General features: G+C 37.8%; 2 protein-coding genes across 4 annotated transcripts in view; one reads left to right on the forward strand and one right to left on the reverse strand.

The window, feature by feature from the left end:
* The window catches only part of LOC150090521 (bifunctional peptidase and arginyl-hydroxylase JMJD5-like), a 153,663-nt gene extending 137,531 nt beyond the window's left edge, over positions 1–16,132 (reverse strand). Inside the window, exon 1 of one of the 3 annotated variants that reach the window (XM_090371318.1) lies at positions 16,062–16,132. In XM_090371318.1, the coding sequence (XP_090227444.1) occupies positions 16,062–16,087 (26 nt within the window). In that variant the 5' untranslated portion in view covers positions 16,088–16,132. Of the gene's footprint in view, positions 1–15,489; positions 15,523–16,061 lie in introns of those variants that run through there. The other 2 variants (XM_090371334.1, XM_090371327.1) reach the window with 2 other exon arrangements.
* Positions 15,934–22,983, forward strand: part of LOC150090522 (zinc finger protein 532-like) — a 35,679-nt gene continuing 28,629 nt past the window's right edge. Inside the window, exon 1 of the mRNA XM_090371287.1 lies at positions 15,934–15,960. The gene's annotated coding sequence lies outside the window, so the exon portion shown is untranslated. The remainder of the gene's footprint in view (positions 15,961–22,983) is intronic.

The raw sequence follows: 22,983 nt of genomic DNA on the forward strand, positions 1-22,983 counted from the left end.
TGTCCATTGATTACCTCTCTGTCTTCTCCCCCTCAACCATCCCTTTATCCATAGCAGCAATTTGCCTCCAATGTCACACTGCTCCAATTTGTGTAGCAGTCTTCCAAGTGCAACAGTATCAAAAGCCTTTCTAAGATCCAAGTATATAATATCAAAGCTATTCCCTGCATCCAGTTCTTTTCTGACTTCATCATAGTATCCAATCAAATTGGTCAGGCAAGACTTCCCCTTAACAAAACCATGCTGTGTCTGAGCTATAACTGAAGTCTTGTCTAGAAGATCCTGTAATGCTTCTTTCACCAGTGCCTCCATTTATTTTCCGGGAACAGAAATTAAACTCACAGGTCTATAATTACTTGTGTCAGCCTTTGATCCTCTTTTGAGAATTGGGGTCACATTTGCACATCTCCAGTCCATGGGTACCTCCCCTGAGTCCAAGGAAGCTCTCATAATTATGGCTAAGGGTTTGCTTACTTCCTTTGCTGCCTCCTTTAATATAACCGGATAGATCCCATCCACCCCGGGTGCCTTTCTTGTGTTTATCTTCAACAATTTCTCCTCCACTTTACTCCCAGTTATTTCAAGATTCTGTAGCTTACTGCTAGAGTTGAATACACCTCTGGCATTCCCCTCGCTGAATAACTCCTCATGTGTGAATGTCGATGCAAAATATTCATTTAGTTTGTTAGCTGCCTGAGCAGGATCATCAACAGTTGATCCATCAATATCAAGTGGACCAATCTGATTCATCCCCTTCCTTCTAGAGTTTACATAAATAAAGAACTCTTTGCTGTTTTTCTTTGCATCCCTTGCCAAGGATTTCTCGTAATCTGCCTTTGCCTGCCTAACCTCCTTTGTAACTTGGTTGCATATCAACTTGTATCTATCATAGGCTTCTGTGTCATGTGTTAATTTGTAAGTATCCCATGCATTTTTCTTCTCTGCCATATGCCTCATTAGTTCATCTGACATCCATTTTGGCCTAAACCTTGAACATATTTCTTAGTTGGTATGTAAAGCCTAGTAGCTTCCAAGATAAGTTCTTTGAATGCTTCCCATTTTGAATTTGCTGTTGGTAACATCATCAGTTGGTCCCACTGTATAGAATTTAAATACTGTCTCAGTCCTTCGTAGTCGCCTTTACGGAAGCAATAACCCTTCCCTTTACCCCTAATGGTAGTTACCTCTTTGAGTAAACCCCACTTCAGCACACTGTGATCACTGCCACCTAGTGGTTCATTTATCTGCAGATTCTTAATGCATGAAGAATCACTGCTGATAATCAAATCAAGAGTATTACTCCCTCTAGTTGCCTCCCGAACATGCTGATGTAGAAAACAATCATCCAATAAATCCACAAAAGCCCTGCTAGTGTGTGAGTGACCAGACCCCAAATTCCAGTCAATATCTGGGAAATTAAAATCTCCCATTATACGACTCTCTGATTTACTGTCCCACTCTATTTCCCTGTACAGTTTCTTATTATACTCATCAGAGTCATTAGGCCTATAGAACACTCCTACTCTCAATTTTGATCTCCCAATGCTTATGTCACACCAAACTGACTCAACACTGCACTGTCCAGCGATGTCGACTGGCTTCACTTCCTTGGTTTTTATGTGTTTCTTAACTAATAGCATAACCCCTCCCCCCTTCCTATCCTTTCTGTAGACGTTGTACTCCCCAAATTCCAGTTCTGCATTCCTTATATCTGTGTGACACCACGTCTCTGATATCCCAACAATATCTGCCTTTGATGTTTTGAGCAATAACTCAAATTCATCAAATTTATTTACTAAACTCCTAGCACTGGTGTACACGCAAGTATACCTGCACCTGTTTCTATTCTTAGCTACCCTAACACAACCCATGTGTTTACTTGTACCGCAATGGCTCCCAGCAGTCTCTGAAATATCATGCATCTTGTTTTTCAGGTTTCTGCTCATTCTAATAGAAGCAGTGCAAGAATCTCTTTCACCTCTGCCAGTGGCTACTGTCAATCTATTGGTCTTTGTCTCCCCCCCCCAAGCTAGCAGTTTTCCGACCCACCTAACACTGCCTCGATAGCATCAGCAAAGATTCTTGCACCCTTTCTATTTAAGTGTATCCCATCCCTGTAGAAGCAATCTCTCCTGTGGTATGTGTGCCACCTTTGGTATGTGTTGTTTCAAAGTGATATGCAGTGAAATATAAATAGCTATTTATCCTATTACAAAAAGAAATGTAAAAAAAATTATATTATTTCAATAGTTAGTATCAAGTTAAAAAGACTGGAACCCCCTGGCATAAAATAAAGTAGTTCTTGAGAGTTGTGCAGTTATTATTTCTACTCTTTATCCTTAATCACAAAATGTTTGACTGATACAGATAAGCACAAGGCTAGATTTGTTTTATGGTTTATCAGCCATATCCATTGTTTTTCACTAATGAATATGGCTGATAGACAATAAAACAAATTTGTCTTCATATAAAAAGTACTATTTATTCAACAATAAATTTATGAGTGACTATGTGTTGGTATTTTTTGTTGTGTGTGGCATGTGTGCCATTGATTCTCCATCACTGATTTTGGCAATTAAATTTTTGGCCCTTGCTTTTTATATTCTATACACTACTGCCCTACTAAACACATTCAGCCCCAATCATTTAAAAAAACACATTTTAGTGAATAAAATTAATAAGGTATAGCCCTATATTTAAACCCCACTGATCCAACATACAACACTTCCAACCAGTCCTTATATAAACAGAAAAAATTTGTATTCACTCTTACTTCAGTGCAGTCTCCAATTTAGCAGTAGAAGAGGAAGGATGCAGACATTAGAAAGTATAGGGATTACTTGACTGTCCAGTTGAAGTTCTAGATCTGGAGCTAGATTGCATTTACTACAAAAGGAAATCGCAATGGTCTTTTAAAATGAGAGACAAAAGCCTCTCATTTTTAAAGACCATTCGGATTTATTTATAGACCACTGCTACATGAGAGGCTGTTGCAATTTCGTCAATCACAGTTTATAACTGTCTTTCTACCATTCACATATTGCAGAAATAGCAGGAGATACTGAGGTCATCTGTTTAGAGTGTGGTAGATACTGATTTTGGTATCTACCACAAAGGTTCTGCATTATCGAATTTATCTTTATGATAAATAATGTGTTGCTAAGTACTGATCCCTGTGGGACCCCTTCCTGTTGGAAAAGTTTGTGAGATAGATGGTTAACCTCAGAGCTCACATCTGGTGAGTATGGGCTTGGCACACCCAGGGTCCTGAGATGGATATCATCATTCTTCTCTTTGTTGGTGATTCCTTTCTACTTCTCTCTCTCCCTCTCAGGGTAACTCAGGAATTTTTTTTTTGGTGGTGCAGCATAAGCCTCGGGCTTCCTTGTACCATATGACTAATAATAATAATAATTTTTTTTTTATGTGAACCCCAAACAACAGAGGTATTAGAACCTATAGTACTTAGTACCGTGCTTGGGTTGGAGATTGAGAAGACGAAAGAAGATATTTGTTGACACTGGCCTTGAACTTCTGTAGATTGTAATTTTCAGGAAATACGTATGAAGGAAGGTTGTTCCAGAAAACGGCAGTTGAATGAATAAATGAGGAAGATGAAAAGTTGGTTCTGTGAGTTTGAAGTTGGACAGTAAATGGATGTTGGCGGCACGTGTTCGGACTGTTTTGAAAGAGAGAGAGCGGGAATTATAGAAGCTAATTCAGAAGAACAGTGTCCATGGAAGTATCTGTAGAAGAGGCATGCAGCAGAAACAGTGCATCTATGAGACAGCGAGTGGAGAGACTCTGTTAGAGATGAATCATTAATTAACCTAACTGCCCTCTTCTGAATGGAATCAAGAAGCCTGAGAGAGGTTTTGGGGGCACCACCCCAGATGTGGAAACAATATTCCATGGCAGGGCGGATTTGCGATTTATACAGAGTGAGCAGCTGTTTGGAAGAAAAGTAACGCCGAGAGTGAAAGAGAAAACAAGTTTTTTAGATGCAGAGGAAGCAATATTTGTAATGTGCTTGTGCCAAGAGAGATTAGAAGTCAGGGTAATCCCCAAAAGAGATATATCCTTTTGCCTAGAAATTGGAGTGTCACTAAAGATAAGCATAGGAGCAGAATAATCCTTTTTGCGAGATATAAGACAAGACTGAGTTTTAGAAGGGTTGAAATCAACTAAGTTGTCTTTATCCCACTGGAGAATTACCTGAAGATCAGCATTTAAGGAATTGGTAGCAGATTTTGGAGAAGTTGAAGCTGATTGAGCAGGACAAGGTTTCTCAAAATGGAAAGTTGAATGCAATGTGCTATCATTGGCAAAACTATGGATAGGATTTCCAGTCAATGGAAGAAGGTCATTGATATACAAGAGGAAAAGGGTGGGGGAAAGAACTGAACCTTGGGGGACACCGGCATTAGTGGAGAAGTTAGAAGACAGAGAGCCATCAACCATCACCCACAGTGAGCGATCAGAGAGAAAACTGGATAACCAATTACTAAAAACAGTTGGCAAACCATAAGATGGAAGCTTGTTTAGAAGACCTTTATGCCAAACACGATTGAAAACTTTTGAGATGTCAAGAGCAACTACTTGTGTTTCACCGAACCTTTCCATTGAATTAGTCCATAAATGGGTAACATAAGCTAGAACATCACCAGTGGATCGACACTGACGGAATCCATACTGGTGATCGTTGATCAGACGGAAGGTTTCTAGGTAGTTTAAGAGTTGGCGGTTAATTGATTTCTCCCTTACTTTAGAAAGAGTAGAAGTAATTGCAATGGGACGATAATTGGATGGGAGGGATTTGTCACCCTTTTTAGGAACTGGCTGGATATGAGCAAATTTCCAAGCAGAAGGAAAAACACCTTTCGAATAAGAAAGTGAAAAAAGGCGACAAAGAATAGGAGTAAGTTCAGGAGCACAGGTTTTGAGAACATGTGGAGAAATACCATCAGGACCTGGAGCTTTCTTAGCATCGAGATTCATCAAAATCCTTCTGATATCCTTTTGACGGAAGACCACAGGAGGCATTGAATGGAGTGTGTTGGGAATGGTGGGAGGTGTTTTACCAAGATCATTAATACATGTGCTGGTAGAAAAATGGGATGCTAGCAGGTCAGCTTTATCCTTGGCTGAAGTGACAACAGAACCATCTGGTTTGGACAGAGGTGGGAGCAGAGATGGGCAAAATTTGCGGCCAATAGCTTTGGCAAGAGACCAGAATGCTCGGCTACCATTAGGGCAAGAAGCAAGTTTTCTACTCTTAGCCTGTTCAAACTCTAGTTTGGACTGATTAATAACTGCTTTACAATTCTTGCGAGCTTTGGTGTAAGCAGAAAATGAAACTGAAGATTTAGAAACAAGCCAATTACGATATGCAACATTCTTTTCTTGAACAGCCTTAGCACATATATTGGAAAACCAAGGTTTAGATAAAGGACGAGATTTTAAAGTGGAGTGTGGGATAAAGGATTCCATTCCTGCAAGAATAATTTCACTGACACGATCTGAGCAAACGTTGACATCAGAACTTTTGAAACAGTAATCCGACCAAGGAAAAGAAGAAAAGAAATCTCGCAGGTCATCCCATTTTGCATTCTTGTAATGCCAAACAACACGAGGTTGGGAACAGCCATGAGATAAAGGTTCCATTGGAGAAGAGACAATCACCAAGTTGTGATCTTAAGTGCCTAAAGGACCTCTCACTTCGACCGTGTACTTAGAAGGGTTGTTTGTGAGAAAAAGATCAAGCGTATTGGCTGTATGATTACGATTGTCCGGTATTCTTGTAGGTAAATGAACAATCTGTGCTAGGTCATTAGTAATTGCAAAAGCCTCAGCATCTCGACCTGCTGGGTCGGTGTGACTAGAAAACGGAAGCCAGCTGGGGTTGTGAACATTAAAATCACCAAGGAAAATTACCTCACTGTTAGGAGAGTTGGACTGGAGAAAGTCAAGTTGCAACGAGAGGAAGTCAAAGAGCTCCAAGTGATTAGTCGAGTTGGGAGAACGGTAGAGACAACAGATGAATTTGACACAATGAGGTAGAGAGATTTTAAGCCAGAGAAGATCAAAGAGAGGAGATTCCACATTGCCAAGTCTCTGACAGGGAATATCAGAACGGACATATGCACAAGTACCACCTTTGAGGCGAAAGGAATCATACAGCGAATAATTTGGGCATCTGACATGAGCAGTAGTTGAATCAACCAATAATTGAGATTCTGTCAGAAAAAGTACATGAGGTTTGGCAGACTGCAAGTGGAAATGGACATCGTTGAGATTAGAATTGAGACCACGTATATTTGTGAAATGAATTAGGAAGTCCTTGGGAGGTTTAGATCTTTTCGCAGATAAGCTTGCTCTATTAGTTTGACAATTCATGGTGTATTCAAGAGTAAGAAAAAGTGGGTGGGACATGCTGTATGAAGTAATGAAATTTTTGGATATGGCGTACATGTGGTAAGAATATACCCAGATCCTTGACATACGTGGCCTCGACAATGCTCCCCGCATACACACTACTCGGACTCCCTCCAGTCACTATCTGGCAGAGTAGAGGTAGCAAGATTATACACTAGCTGATCCGGAAGCCTCCTAGAGAGTTACCAATAGGTCCGGTCCGGTGTACTAACTAGCCGCCGGCCTGCGAAAACCGTTTTAGAGCTGTACCCTCGAAATGTAAGGAATATTGGATCTCGCCACGACGTTCATCATAACCTCAAAAGTCATCAATCATACTGCATGATGGAAGAGATAGGGAAGGGTTGACCGGAACTTAGCTCTAGACTCTAAACATGGGTTCCACCACTTCAAGCCTCCAATAAGCAAAGTGGTGGTATTTCACCGGTTGATGAGAGTCATCTTCCACCTAGTACTGCCTAGTAACATAGAGGGGCGGCATTCCTCCATGTGGTGTGGGCGCCACACCTCAACCCCTGCTTACGTTGGTTCACACCTGGGTGGTCACCCGCCATGTACTTGTGCATGGGGGTTATACCCAGGATTACTAACAGTCCCACCATTGTGAAAGTGCAAGCAGAGGATTTGGCTGTCACAGAATGTCCGGACTTCACCGAAATTGGGTCCACTTGACTGGAGTGTCACCCGAATATCAGTTCCATCAGCATTTTAGACTCCCAGGTAGCAAGTACAGCTTGTCTGGCATACCTGAGAGAACGTCTGTGACAACCTCAAGGACCAACCTCAATAAAAGTCGAAACTGAAAAGTCAGTTTGTGCAGGAAGATTTTGTTGAATGCAAGCTTAGATCATATAAGTCCCACAATATTCTATATCTTCGTGCAGTGTTGAAAGCTTTTTCTATGTCAAAGAGTATCATAAACACTCTGTTCCTTTTGTACAAAAGCATCATGGATGTTTATTTCTGATTAAACCAGCAGATCAAAGATCAATTTACCTTTACAAAAACTACATTTCGTGGGACTGAGGAGGTCGTATTGTAATAGAAACTGGGTCAATCGAGCACTGATCATTTTTTCAATGACCTTACTCATAGTGCTAGTCAGAGAAATAGGTCAGTAGTTCTACAGATTGGTAGCATCTTTTTTCAGGTTTTGGAAAGGCCAGAACATAAGCATGGCACCATTTTTCCGGGAAAGCAGGTTCTGCAAGTACCCTTATAGAGCAATAAGTGTCTTGAGTTGGCTCAGTAAGTTGAGAAATCATTGTGTAGTGAATTCCATCAGGACCTGCTACGCTGTGCTTGGTGGTACCCAGAACTTGATGTGATTCTGTCAGTGTAAATGGGAGGTTGTATGTAGTGCTGTGCACTTTCAAAGTTGAGGTGAAGTGTTTTTTGGCTTGGGTTTTTGTTTCTGGAATCAATGTGAATATGAGGACATTGGTGAAATTTCTGCAAAAGTTTCGCCTAAAGCAAAAGTTTTCATCTAATACATGGTGTAGTTTATACATTTGCTATGTCTTGTAGTTTTGTCATATCACAACTATGCACAGGAAAGTTGTTGCATGGATGCAACAACTTTCCTTTGTATTTCAGCCTAGAATAGCATCCTTGCTATTCTGGAAGCAAAATGTCTCTGTGCCTCTCTTTCTCTCTCTCTTGCTGTTTTGCCTAACATGTTTTGCTTTTGCTCTAGTCTTTGTTTTTTTTTATTTTGACTGGTGCAGCATAAGCCATAGGCTTCCCTGCACCATGTGGCTATTGCTAATACTAATACTAACTTCCTGAAGATATTCCATGCTCTATTCTTTTCTTTTATGCTTTATTGCATTCATCATCCCACCATATTTTTAGATGTGTATGAAATTTAATGGATTGTTTTGGAATTACCGGGTCTTATGCATTCAGTATTTGGTTTGATATATACTCCAAAGCTGCATTTATGGAGGAATTTTGAATCTGCTGTTCATTCGGTATTGTCTGCTGTTTATACAAACTCCAGATAGCTCTGTTGAAGCACCATTTTGTAATGTGGTTACAAAGGTAGGGAATGCTGGTGTCAATACAGCATATTAGCATTAACATTAGTAGAGATATACGATGCAAGAAAGCAAGCTTATGCAGCATTAGCCAAAAAAAAAAAAAAACACCCTCCCATTTCACCCCTCCATTCGTTCCAAATGCCTGTCCAGCTCAGCCTTAAATTTATTTAGGCTATCAACTTCCACAACAAGAGGTGGAAGTCTGTTCCACCAATCAACTACCCACTGGCACTGGCTAAAGGCAAATTTCTGCACATCTTTTCTACAACTGTCTTTTCTCAATTTGAATCTGTGCCCCGTCAGGTTCTTAATCTGAACAAGAGGAAGAATCCCATCAGCATTCACAGCTTGCCCAACCCATTCAAGGCCTTATACACCTCAATCAGATCACTTTGCAGGTGCCTACTCTCCAGGCACTGCAATTTGCAGAATTTAAGCCTTTCTTGGTAAGAGCACCCCTTTGTTCCCCTCACCAATCTTGTTGCCCTTCTTTGTACTTTATTATTATTATTAATATCCATATGATGCAAGGAAGCCTGAGACTTATGCTATTTGTTCTAGCAACTCTCCAGACCTGTACACAGTACTCTAGGTGTGGCCTGATCATTGCCTTGTATAACAGGATAATCACCTCCTCCCTGTCCCTACTAGCAAAATTCCTATATATCATTGCCAAGGCTCCATGACCTGCCAGCCCTCTGCACCACTCAGCAAACTTCATATTTGACTGAACAATTACCCCCAGGTATTTTCCACTTCTCTGAGTGTAGTACCACACAGTTAGTACGTTTCTCTTTGGTTATTGCTACCCATATGCAATACTTGGCATTTGTCAATGTTAAATTTCATTTGCCACTTCTCGACCCATTTGCCCAATTTATCTAGATCCAGTTGGAGGTGGTTGTTATTTGGTTTTTTGGAGCATTAGCAAATAAGGCCATATTGCTCCGGGGATATGCGGTGGTCATTCCTTGACCTTTCCACATCCTCCGTATTTGGTGGGCACGGGCTTGAACCCTGGTCTAATCAAGAACCGCGTGCTCACCCTGCTGCTCCTGCCCACCTGGCTACGGAGGCGCCGATCCAGTTGGAGTAGCATACTGTCGTTAACAACCCTGCCAATCTTTGTATCATCTGCAAACTTGGACATCAGGCCTGATATACCTTCATCAATATCACTGATAAATACACAAAACAATAATGGGCCCAACACTGAACCCTGCGGGACACCACTAATAACATTAGTCCATATAGACCAGTATCCATTGATTACCAATCTCTGTCTTCTCCCACTCAACCATCTTTTTATCCATTGCAGCAACCTGCCCTTAATACCATACTGCTCCAATTTGTACAGCAGTCTTTTATGTGTAACAGTATCAAAAGCTTTCCTGAAATCCAAGTATATGATATCAAAAATATGTTTTGCATCCAGTTCCTTTGTGACCACATCATAGTATCCAATCAAATTGGTCAGACAAGACTTCCCTTCAACAAACCCCATGCTGTCTCTTAACTATTACTGCAGTCTTGTCTATATGATCCTGCTGTGCTTCTTTAACCAGTGATTCCATTATTTTCCACAGAACACAAGTTAAACTAACAGGTCTATAGTTACCTGTCACCTTTTGAACCCCCTTTGTGAATTGGTGATACATTTGCACACCTCCAGTCCATGGGACCTCCCCTGAGTCCAAGGAAGCTCTCATAATTATGGCTAACGGTTTGCTTACTTCTTTTGCTGCCTCCTTTAATATAACTAGATAGATTCCATCCACCCCAGGTGCCTTTTTTATGTGTAACTTCAACAATTTCTCCTCCACTTTGCTCTCAGTTATTACAAATTCACTTAGCTCCCTGGTTAGAGCTTGATAAACTTCTGGCACTCCCCTCATTGAATAACTCATGTGTGAATGTAGATGCAGAACACTCATTCAGTTTATCAGCTACCTGAGCATGATCATCAATAGTTTTTTTGGCTTCCTGATAAGTTATATTATGTTCAGTTTTATATTGTTGTATCTTTTTTTTCTTGTTTCCAGAGGGGACACTCCTTGGAAAGGACAGGATGTTCTTGTCTGTAGTTCAGATATCTGGGTGTTGTGGCTGCTCAATCAGCTTGGCTGTACATGGCAAAGATGTAAACCTCCCAAACCCTTCCTCGTTCATTTCACAAATATAAATGGTCTCAGTTCCATTCTCAATGATGTCAATTTCCACTTACAGTGGAAATGGACATCATTTCTTTTAGCCAGCAAGTTTTGTTTACTCAAAAATGTTACCTCTGTGGGTAGTTGAGGCTTATCTTCTTTTATGTTTTTATTTATTATTTTATTCTTTTGTTATTATCGATTATTACAATATTTTTTATTTTATCTATTTATTTTTTTTGGCCAGTGCATCAAAAGCCTGTGGCTCATACTAATACTACTTGTTACAGAGCAAAGAAGCAAGAATCACGAAGTGAGCCACATCATTCTTAGAGCATTACTGACCAGTGGACTAACTAGCAACCAGAATGCAAAAACCATTTTAAAACTGTACCTTAGAAATTTTTAAAAATGTTGAGTTTTACCATAATGTTTTGATGCTGATGTGGGCATGATGCCCACATCAAACCAATATGACCACCATGCAGAACAGAAAAGTGGCAGACCAAACATGGTTCTGGCCACATGAAGCCTTTGAGTCATGTGCTGTCCGACAGATGGCATTTATTTTTGGTGGGAGTGGAATCCTATCCTATCCTACTTACCTTTTCTCCCCCAATTTTCTCTACATGAATTCAGCATTTTCTGTTTTGTTTCAATTTACTACAGATTAATTATTTGATTGGTATCTACTAGATGCCAATCAAATAATTATTCAACCTGCAGAGGTTTGCTTTCACCTGCTCGCTGAATGAAAAAATGTGTGGAGGTTTGCCTTCCTTCAGCCAGTGAGTGGTTCATTGTTGGAAAAAACTTCCATCTACTGTTGTGGAAGTGAGTAGTTGGAATAAATTCAAGGAAAAAGTAGAGAAATTATTGGAGGGGATGGACAGATGATGTGGGAAGTTTTTTTTTTTTTTTTGGTTGATACTTTTTTATAAGCTTGCTTTCTTGCATCATATGCCACTATTACTACTACTAATAATAATAATCCCACATCCAAACAGGAACCCTTCAAGTCAGGATGTATGAATAAGATAAACACCTATTCACCAATAGCAGTTTATAATTTGGCTCACTGCACCTCTTTTTTTGTGTATTTTTCTGGAAACTAAATTTTTTTATATGCATTTATTTGGTGAAAAAGTGGAAAATTAACAGAAGAATGGGGGTGGGGGGAAATTACTCCCTGCATTTAATGTTGCCACTTCTTTGGATTGAAGCAAAGCACTTTCCAGATTCCTGATTTTGTTTTCATTGCTAGGATCATAAAATAGTACAGAAAAAACTTAATCCATTTTGAAGAAAATATGATATGCTTGTATATTATTATATGCTTTTTTTTAAACATATGTAATTTATGAAATCATGTACCACAATGGTTCAAGCTATGGCATTAAAGTCCTAACTGTAAATTTGATATATTTTTTAATAATCTAAAAAATGTATATTTTATATGAAAAAATTGTCAGGACTGCCTTCATCCCCAAATCACCTTCAGGTCAGAGACTTTGAAAAGGTGATGACTCTACTTTTATTTCCCATTTAAGACCATGGTTGACCAGAGTTAAGAAATGTGGTGGTGTTGCAGCAAGAGATGAGAATTGGCTACCACCTAATATTTCACAGGCTCAACCATTTCATGTGAGATGTAGACACCATGCCTTTATTTCTTTTTACATGGTTCACACCTAGGCATCACCTCCAGCACATTAAGCATTTATAGTCACTTCTGAACCTTGCATGTGGGAAGGTATACAAAGGTTTACTAAAGTCCCACCACTGTGAAAGTGCAAGCAGAGCAGCCAGTGCTCTGCTTGCACAGAATGACTGGATTCTGATGAAATTCATCACACAAATGTGACGAATTTCATCAGAATATCAACATTTTAGGCTTTCAATTAGCAGTTATGTTCACAACATCCTATGCTTACCTTTAGTGACACTCCGATTTCTAGGCAAAATGATATATCTCTTTTGGGGATTACCCTGAATTCTAATCTCTCTTGGCACAAGCACATTACAAATATTGCTTCCTCTGAATCTAAAAAACTTGGTTTTCTCTTTCGCTCTCGGCGTTATTTTTCTCCCAAACAGCTGCTCATTCTGTATAAATCGCAAATCCGCCCTGCCATGGAATATTGTTCCCACATCTGGGGTGGTGCCCCAAAAACCTCTCTCAGGCTTCTTGATTCCATTCAGAAGAGGGCAGTTAGGTTAATTAATGATTCATCTCTAACAGAGTCTCTCCACTCGCTTTCTCATAGACGCACTGTTTCTGCTGCATGCCTCTTCTAGAGATACTTCCATGGGCACTGTTCTTCTGAATTGGCTTCTATAATTCCCGCTCTCTCCTTAAAAACAGTCCGAACACGTGCCACCACCAGCCAACATCCATTTACTGTCCAACTTCAAACCCACAGAACCAACTTTTCATCTTCCTCGTTTATTCATTCAACTGCCGTTTTCTGGAACACAACCTTCCTTCATACGTATTTCCTGAAAATTACAATCTACAGAAGTTCAAGTCCAATATCAACAAATATCTTCTTTCGTCTTCTCAACCCTCCAACCCAAGCACGGTACTAAGTACTATAGGTTATAATACCTCTCGTGTTTGGGGTTCTCATAAAAAAAACAAAAAAAAAAAAAAACAACAAATCTCAGTTTGTCCAAAAGCTGGAATTTACAGGACGTTAAATGTGAACCCATATTACTAAATACCACTAAAGGTTCACTAAACCTTTTATGCTTCAGATTATCATTAACCTATTTTTAATTATGGTGGGGGCCATTTTTAAGTTAGGTTTTTACTCCAGTTTCTCTATTGCAAATTATAAAATTCTCCATTGAAATAGGTCAAAATGAGACCTGAACACACGAGATTTTATCCAAATGAAAATTATTTTTTTAAAAAAATCTCGAAGCTATCAAAACAAAAAATCATATATGATAAAGTAGTTTTTACTTTTAATAATGCAAACCTAATAACAATTGCATTTATAGCTCCATGATTCTCGTCTGATACTAAAATGAATGAATAAATAAATATGAAAACAATGCAGTAATTGCAGGCATAGCCAAATGGGAACTATACTCATCCAAAGTGTCTGTTGAAAAAAAAAAAAACACTACCTTAATATCTAATCATGTTAAGAACATCTTACAAATGTGATTTATATATGCAAGGTATTCCATAAAAAAACAGCAAGGTTCAGTAAGTTAATTTGATGATTTTGCGCAAAAATGTTATATGAACATGTACTCCATTCTCAAAGTAGACCTTTAAACATTAATGGGTCTACTCTTTAGACCTATAAACATTTAAAGTAGTCACACATGAGTAATTGCAAAAAAGCAGGTAAGTGAAAAAGAAATCTCTTTTAACGAAGGATTCAGGCATTTCTGATTTCGTTTAATAGTTTATGTAGGTACCAATAATATATAATAAATTATGTGGACTAATGTTATCAGTGGAGTCCCCCAGGGTTCAGTGCTGTGCCCATTCTTGCATTTTGTATTTATTAATGATATTGATGAAGATATACAGACTTAATGTCTAAGTTTGCAGATGATATAAAGGTTGGCAGGGTGGTTAAAGACTAACCAGGATGAGCTACTAAAACAAGATCTAGGAAAATTGGGTTAATGAGCTGAGAATGGCAGTTGAAGCTTAACATTAACAAATGCAAGGTACTGCATATGGGTAGCAGTAACCCCAAAGTAACTTATCAACTATGTCATACTACACTCGGGGTAATAAAAAAGACTTGGGGGTAATTGTGCAGTCAGGTATGAAATTCTATGAGCAGTGCAGACATGGTGCCAGGACAGCTCATGGGGTTTTTGCAATAATATAGAGAAACTTTTCCGGCAGGGATAAGGTGATTATCCCTTTGTACAAGGCCATATCTTGAGTATTGTATACAGATCTGAAGGCCTCACTTTTGGAAGGATGTCACGTGCTGGAATGGATGCAGGGAAGGACAACCAGATTGTTGAAGGGAATAAAAGGGCACTCTTACCTAGAAAGGCTTTAGCTCTGTAAATTACACATCTGGAGACTAGGCACACACCTGTGGAATGATTTGATTGAGGTGTTTAAGGATTTGAATGAACTAAACAAGCTGAATGTGAATGGCATTCTTCCTCTTGTTGAGATTACATAAGAGGGAGCAAAAATTTAAGTTGAGGAAGGATGGTTGGTGAATAGATGCAAGAAAGTTTCCTTCGGGCAGTAGATAGTTGACTGTTGGAACAAGCTTCCATCTGTTGTTGTAGAAATCGATGGCTTGAATAAATTCAAAGTAGAGCTATACAAATTACTTGCTTTCTTGATCATTTACCATACTACTACATTTTTTGACTCACTCATCTAAGTATAGCTACTATTTTACAGAATAGCCTCTGTGTGTGTGTGTGTATATATACATATATATATATATACACAAGTATATATGCATAGAAATTTTTTATTGCATGCAGAAATGGCATGATTCAACAATAATTGGACACATGCTCCTTGTTCAACATATAATTCACGTATTAATGTGTACAGAAGGAAGGGAGAGGGTTATCTTGATATTTTTTCTTTCAGATTTCCTGCCTTGGGGAAATCTGGAGGGATTAAAGCTTATAACACAACTACCTGAATATCTGTAAGATCAGACATTCCCTAACAGAAAGTAAAACTATACACACGTCTGCATTAATACTAGTACAAACAAAGCCTACAAGGCTCTCTCTGCTGCTCTTTGAATAAAACATGCTTTTTAAGGGGTTTTTTTCTCATGAACTAATTAACTAATTTTATCTTGGGATTTTAATTAAAGACTGATTCATAAACAATGCCTAACTTGTACCTTGGCGCAAAATTGATCATCCATTAGCCAGGGCTCATAAAAGGGATATTAAATTAATATTGGGGCTAACTCTGATTTAATTAAAGTATAAATGTCAACGCATTAGTTTAATAAAACGTGGTCCTACTAAAATCAGACTTTTATGAAGATTATTTAGTTTATAAGAGAACTATGCAACCATTTTCAAAATGTTGTGGTAAACCATCTGTGACATTCCCGAACTACTGCATGTATACTGCAGACTATAATTCCAACATTTTAACGGTATTTCATACGGAAAACCATTCATATAATGGCTAAGAAATAACTTATATTTTCTTTTAGTCGGCATATATGTCTGAATTTAATAATTTAACACATCATTAATCCATGCACGTAAAAATGATGTAACGTATGCTGCCCTCTGAAACTCAAACGTAGAACCAAATTATTAGAATTGGCGGCAATTTCATAACTGCTCTCCTACCCAAGGTAAGTTAACAGCAAGATGCAAAGTAATTAAAGAAAATTAGTACTGCAATAGACTCATTTGGTATGAACCGGAAGAAATTACAGATGAAGTTTTAACATACACGTTAGTCCGTAGTCTTGAACACATACTCTAACAGTTGTTAGCATTACATGATAATCTAACCCATTGAACACACTCGCAAGGGTTGATGGGAATTGTGTATCACGTGATAGTCTATTGGACCCTTTTTTCGTAATGCAATAAACGTAAGTACCCAAAATTATAAAGGGATATTGAAATAACTTTTCAATTCAATTTGCATCCATTGGTAGGCTTCGTTGTCTTAGAAGAAAGACCCTGTTATGTTTTTTGTTGTTGCTATGAAATTTGCTCTGCTGTCTCCACAACACAAATGTCGCTTCCTTGTCCCAGCCCAGTACCGTAATCGTTGGTAGCTTGGGGATAATTACCTATTTGGTTGCTTAAAACGTATACGTTTCATACTCCTGCCAAATATAATTCAAAACCTAATATATGCAAATAGAGAACTGTCGATTACTCAGTTCACGAACCTCCTTCCCTTTTTTCAGAGGTTCAGTATTTTAACCTCTTCATACCTGAAAATAATAGAAACCGCAAGGCGAATAAATACCAACAATTAGCAAAATTATTGTTCATACTTCAAAAAATATCAATATCCATAAGGTCGCCTTCTGTATAAAATTATAAATTATGCGAATCAACCGAAAACAACAATTGATTGCTATTTTTGTAAAAAAAAAATTAAATTAAATGAATCAATTAGAAAATTGTGAAGTATTATTGCGTAATAATGTGGTTCGGTGGTATATAATGGCAATGAAAAAAAATTAAAAGAAAATGTTTTTAGACGCTTATTGATTATTATTTGCCCCTAATTTAACTACATTTAATATCCAAATAAAAAATAGTATCACTTTCAAAGTGATGTGCGTTTTTTCCCTCCCTTTTTTATTGTTTAGCGAGTAAAGTTTTACATTGACAGAATTCAATTATTTAAAAATTATATAAACTCAACTGAAATAACTATATAAATTGTTATTTGGTGTAAATTCTGGCTACAATACAGGGATAAATTTTAGCTGTGGGTATTATTTATCCTCACAACCTCTAAGTGTGTCCCTTCACCCAAGAATTTTTGAACAGGTTCATAATTGATGCATTTTATTTCCCTGTGAACTAGATTTCATTTCCCCTTCCTTCCATACAGGGATGGGCCTAGGATTTTGTAAAGGGGGTTTGCTTAGTCAGCATTCTGGCAAATAGTTCAGCTTTAATTATCATGTAGCAGTAAAAAATTCACATTATTTTGATTGTAGGAAGGGGACTATACCTCATTAGTACCTACTTGGATTGCCTTTGCTTCCATTGAGAATGACCCTATTATTGATGCCCATAGTTATTCCTTGCTGCACATTGAAATCATTTTTATTACTACCGTTCACTATATATACTAAAGTGAAAATGCTGCATTTATTTTTTTTACTGTAATTTTTTTAGTTGGCTTTTCTTTTTTAATACAGTTAACCTAAGATTAGAAATTGAGACAATTAACAGTCACAACATAGAAGGCTAAGTGGTATATACAACAATTTATTTGGTGTTTATAACAAAATATTTATTGGATTTGAATTCATATATATATATATTTTTTTTATCTCTCTCTCTCCCATTTTCCCAACTTCTTCACAACGATTCCTTACCTTCTGTAATTTTTTTTTTTTTATTTTCCCTAGTCAATGCAATACAACCACTCTGTTATAATTCAGACTTTTTACAATGTTGTACATTTATTTCTGAGTGCTGCAGCCCTAGTTGTCTGTGGCCTTGATATGAAGTGGGAGAGTTTTATTTGAATTTTGGTCCTATTGCTTCCATTAACTCTCTCTCACAGGTTGCTTGAAGTTTAATTAAGAGTAGTTAGTGTATGCTTATTGTATGTTTGAATACTTGCATCAATCCCTCCCCCCCAAAAAAATGCTAAGCCCATTATTATTGTGTAACATAAACCGACAAAATTTTAAACTGTCTTTGGCCATTGGGTGTCCCTGCCAAAAATATAAAACAAAAATTTAAGTGAAGTAGTTCCTAGAAAATATTTTTATTTTCCCATGATGTTAAAGATATATTGTCTGTTACTGCAAATTGGTGGTGGAACTTGACAAATGATAAATTAGCTGCAACTCAAGTTGGATTCATTTTAGATTCTGAACAGGGAAATTTATCACCCCTGTCAAAGCCCACTTTGTAAATTTAGAAGCTTTATGCACATGATACAGAGGCAAATGATGGATTATGGATAATTTTAAAAATGAATGGACCAAGGCTGGGTTAAGAATTTAACAAGATGTGCTTTTTTCCTTTTTTTTTTTTTTTTTTTTTTTGAGAAGCAGTTTTGTTTAAATGGAATTGTTAATATAATTTCAGAAAGCCATAACTTTGCTGTTAATTGTCATAATCAAACAGATCCATGAATCGTCTCGTATGGATTTATACAAATACTTTTTAATTTGTTGTTTCTTATAGAAAGATCAATATGTTATCTTGCATTTCATTTCCATTCTGAAATATTAAAAAAAAAAAGAAATACTAGAAAAATTGCATTTTCTAGAATCTTTTTTTCTGTATGGTTGTTTAATTTTGGGTTCCCATTCAAGAGCTTTCATTGCCTCTTTCAAATGGTAAGTCTTATATGTAAATTTGGTTAATTGATGATTAAACAGTGATAACTGATACATCATATCACCTCTATCTTGCAGTCATTCATATCATACTATATATTTGAACTGGCCAATCATGGCTGACAAGCTGCATTCAGCTTAATCTGAGGAACACATCATGGCTCAAAATAATATTGATGGGGAATTAAAATATGAAAAAAAATAAGAGGCAAATGTGGATATCCAAGTCCATCCACACCACTTACATTTACAGTTCTTAGGAACCAGATTCCTTTAGTTTCAAAAAACTAAATTCTCACAGCACCTTTAAGTTAAGCTATAATTGACTTTTGAAGAAAGAAGTTACCTCAAAAATGTATTGAGCTTGGCCACTCCTAATGTATACAATGAATAGTATTGTAGATCACTGCATTTTTTTATTTTTTGGTAATTCAAAATAAAAACATTTGTTGACCCTTACTTATATCATTGATATAGTAGGCTGGTGGAAGATAATAGAGAAATACGTTAATGTTGAATTTCAACCTTTTGCAGCTCAAGGAACTAGTTGACAAGGCTTCCATGATCTAAAGGGCACCAAGTTCTTGAAGGAACAAAAAACAGCATTGGTACAGGTTTTGAAAATCAGCTATGCCTGGGGTGCTGTTTTATCTTAAGCCAACACTGCGAGGAGTATAGTAAGTAAACTTGATGAATCTGAAGGGCTGATTAAGGCATAAAACATTTAAAATTAAAAAACATGGCATCACTGTGATAAGGATATGAAAGATTTGAATACAGTGAGTACAACATATACAGAAAGAGCAGGCTGGATTGGGCAGGGATATGCTTCTTGGTTAAGAAACACATAGTTTCTAAAATAGTACACAAACTGATACAAGATGCCAGTGCAATGCTATGTCAGTCTGATATATTAGCATTGGTAGAAGCAAATTGCAGAAAAGTAAGCTTATATAGTGTCAGCCAAAAAAAAAAAAAAAAAAACCTCATCCATTCACTATAAAAGTTTGTGTAGCTTAGCCTTGAATTTATTTAAGCTATCAACTTCCACAACGACAGATGGAAGCCTGTTCCATCATTGAACCACTTGCTGGCTAAAGGCAAACTTCCGCACATCTATTCTACAACTGCCTTTCATCAATTTGGATTTATACCCCCTCAGGTGCAGAATCTGAGCAAGAGGAAGAATCCCATCAGCATTGAGCTTGCTCAAGGCCTTATACACCTCAATCAGATCACCTCATAGGTGCCTAGTCCCCAGACGCTGCAATTTTCAGAAATTAAACCTATCTTGGTAAGAGCAACCCATTGTTCCACTCACTAATCTCCTTGCCCTTCTCTGTACTCCTTCTAGTAGCTCAGCATCTTTCCTAAAATGAGGCCCACAGGCTTGTATGCAGTACTCAAGGTGTGGCCTGACCCTTATACAAAGTGATTATCCCCTTGTATAAGAGGATAATCACCTCCTTATCCATCCTAGCAATATTCCTATATATCATTGACAAGACACCAAGAGCTACTCTTCAGCCTCTCTGCACTGCTCAGAAAACTTCATATCTGACTGTACAATTATCTCCAGGTTTTTTTCATTCTCCACTACCCTGAGTGTAGTACTGCACAGTTGGTATGTTACTCTGGGAATACTGCTACCCGTATCCAGTAGTTTGCATTTGTCAATGTTAAATTTCAGTTGCCACCTCTCAGCCCATTTGCTCAACTTTTCCAGATCCTGTTGCAGTAGTGTACTGTCCTTACTGTCATTAACAAACCTACCAGCCTTCATATCATCTTTAAACTTCAACATTAAGCCTGTTATACCTTCATCAATACCATTGACAAATACAGAAAACAACAATGGGCCCAACACGGATCCCCGGGGAACTCCACTAATAACATTACTCCATGAAGAGCAGTGTCCATTAATTTCCACTCTATGTCTTCTCCCACTCAACCAACTTTTCATCCATTGTAACAACTTGCCCTTAATGCCATACTGCTCCAACTTGTACAGTAGTCTCCCATGCGCAACAGTATCAAAAGCTTTCCTAAAATCCAAATATATGATATCAAAATTATTTTTTGCATCCAGTTGCTTTGTGACCACATCATAGTATCCAATCAGATTGGTCAGACAAGACTTCCCCTTAACAAACCCATGCTGTGTCTGAACTATAACTGCAGTCTTGTCTAGATGATCCTGCAGTGCTTCTTTAACCAGTAGTGCCATTATTTTCCCTGGAACAGAAGTTTAACTAACAGGTTGGCATGCTATGGCCACAGATGCCGATGCACCTAATAAATTCCAAAACAAACTTCAGGTCTGTAATTACTCTTGTCACCATTTGATTCCCCTTTTGTGAATTGGGGATACATTTGCACATCTCCAGTCCATGTGGACTGGAGATGTGCAAATGTTTAACTTCAGCAATTTCTCCTGCACTTTTCTCTCAATTATTACAAAATCATTTAACTCCCTGTTAGAGTTTGATAAGCTTCTGGCTTCCACTTCCTTACAGAATTCCTCATGTGTAAATGTAGATGTGGAAGTTTGTGTAAATTTAGATGTGGAAGTTTGTGTAAATGTAGATGTGGAAGTTTGTGTAAATTTAGATGTGGAAGTTTGTCAGTTACCTGAGTAGAATCCTCAACAATTGAACCATTGATATCAAGTGGACCAATCTGATTCATCCCCTTCTTTCTAGAGCTTACATAAGTAAAGAAGTCTTTACTGTTTTTCTTTGCATCCTTTGCCAAAGATTTCTCAATCTTTTGAGTTTTTGGTTGCTCTTACGAAGAAAGGTTTTGCAAATTACAGTGTCTGGAGACTAGGCACCTGCGAGGTGATCTGATTGAGGTGTATAAAGCCTTGAATGGTTTGAGCATGCTCAATGCTGATGGGATTCTTCCTCTTGCTCAGAATAATCACCTGAAAGGGCATAAATTCAAATTGAGGAAAGTCAGATGTAGGATAGATGTGCAGAAGTGTGCTTTTATTGTGGAAATTGATAAGCCTAAATAGATTTAAGGCTGAGCTGGACAGATGCTGCATAAGCTTGCTTTCTTGCATCACATTCCTCTACTAATGCTAATCTGTTGTGACTTGTTTACAGACTATCTTATATCTGCCATAGGCACCTGTGTCTCCTGATAATTTATATGCGTCCCATGCATATTCTTCTCTGCCACAAGTCTCATTAGTTCATCTGACATCCATTTAGGCCTAAACCTTGACAGTATTTCTTAGTTGTTTTTATTATTATTATTAGCCATATGGTGCATGGAAGCCTGAGGCTCGTGCTACACCAGCCAAAAATATTTTGAGTACCTTGAGAGGGGGGGGGGAGAAGTAGGAGGGAATCACCAAAAGAGAGAAGAATGACAATATCCAGCTCAGGACCCTAGGTATGCCAAGCCCATACTCACCAGATGTGAGCCCCTGGGGTAAAATATTAGGGTGACCAAATCTTGATCAGCCAATTTCTGGGTATCGACCTTAAAAAATTGGGACATAACCAAAAAAATTGGGATTTTTTTCATTGGTACATCAGATTACAAAATACCTTGTAATATTAACGTATGTACATGTCCCTTCTTGGTTATTATACATATAGATGTATATCTTGACATATTAATTTTTAAAATAGGTAGGTTGAATAAATATGTTAATGGATAAGTTATTAATGGATATGCTAGTTAATGAATTTTAGTATGATCTATTATTATATTTTATATTATTTATTTTATGTTATGTGATAAATTGGGACAAATGGCGTCCCTCCTAGGGTCCTTTCTGGATGCCTCTATAGAGAGCCAAAAATAGGGATGTACCCAAAATTCGGCATGGTTGGTCGCCCTTGTTGGTATGAAAAGCCTAATAGCTTCCAAGATTACTTCCTTGAATGCTTCCCATTTAGAATTTTCTTATGGTAACATCATCAGGTGGTCCCACTTTATAGAATTTAAAAAATCTCTGAGACCACTGTAGTCATCTTTATGAAAGTAAAAACCCTTACCTTTACCCCTGATGGTAGTTACATCTTTGAGTAAATCCGACAGAAGTACACTTTAATCACTGCCACCTAGGAGTTCCTTTATGTGTTTCTTAACTAACAACATCACCCCTTCTCCTCTTCTATCCTTTCTGTACACATTGCACTCCCCAAATTTCATTTCCTGTATTTTCTTATCACTATGGCCACAAATGCTGATGCACCTAATAAATCCCAAAAAAAACTTAACTAACAGGTCTGTAATTACTCACATCACCCTTTGATCCCCCTTTTGTGAATTGGGGATACATTTGCACATCTCCAGCCCATGTGG

Source organism: Mastigoproctus giganteus, chromosome 1 (genome assembly GCF_048544385.1).
Source record: "Mastigoproctus giganteus isolate SK-2022 chromosome 1, ASM4854438v1, whole genome shotgun sequence".
Taxonomy (NCBI): Eukaryota; Metazoa; Arthropoda; class Arachnida; order Uropygi; family Thelyphonidae; genus Mastigoproctus; species Mastigoproctus giganteus.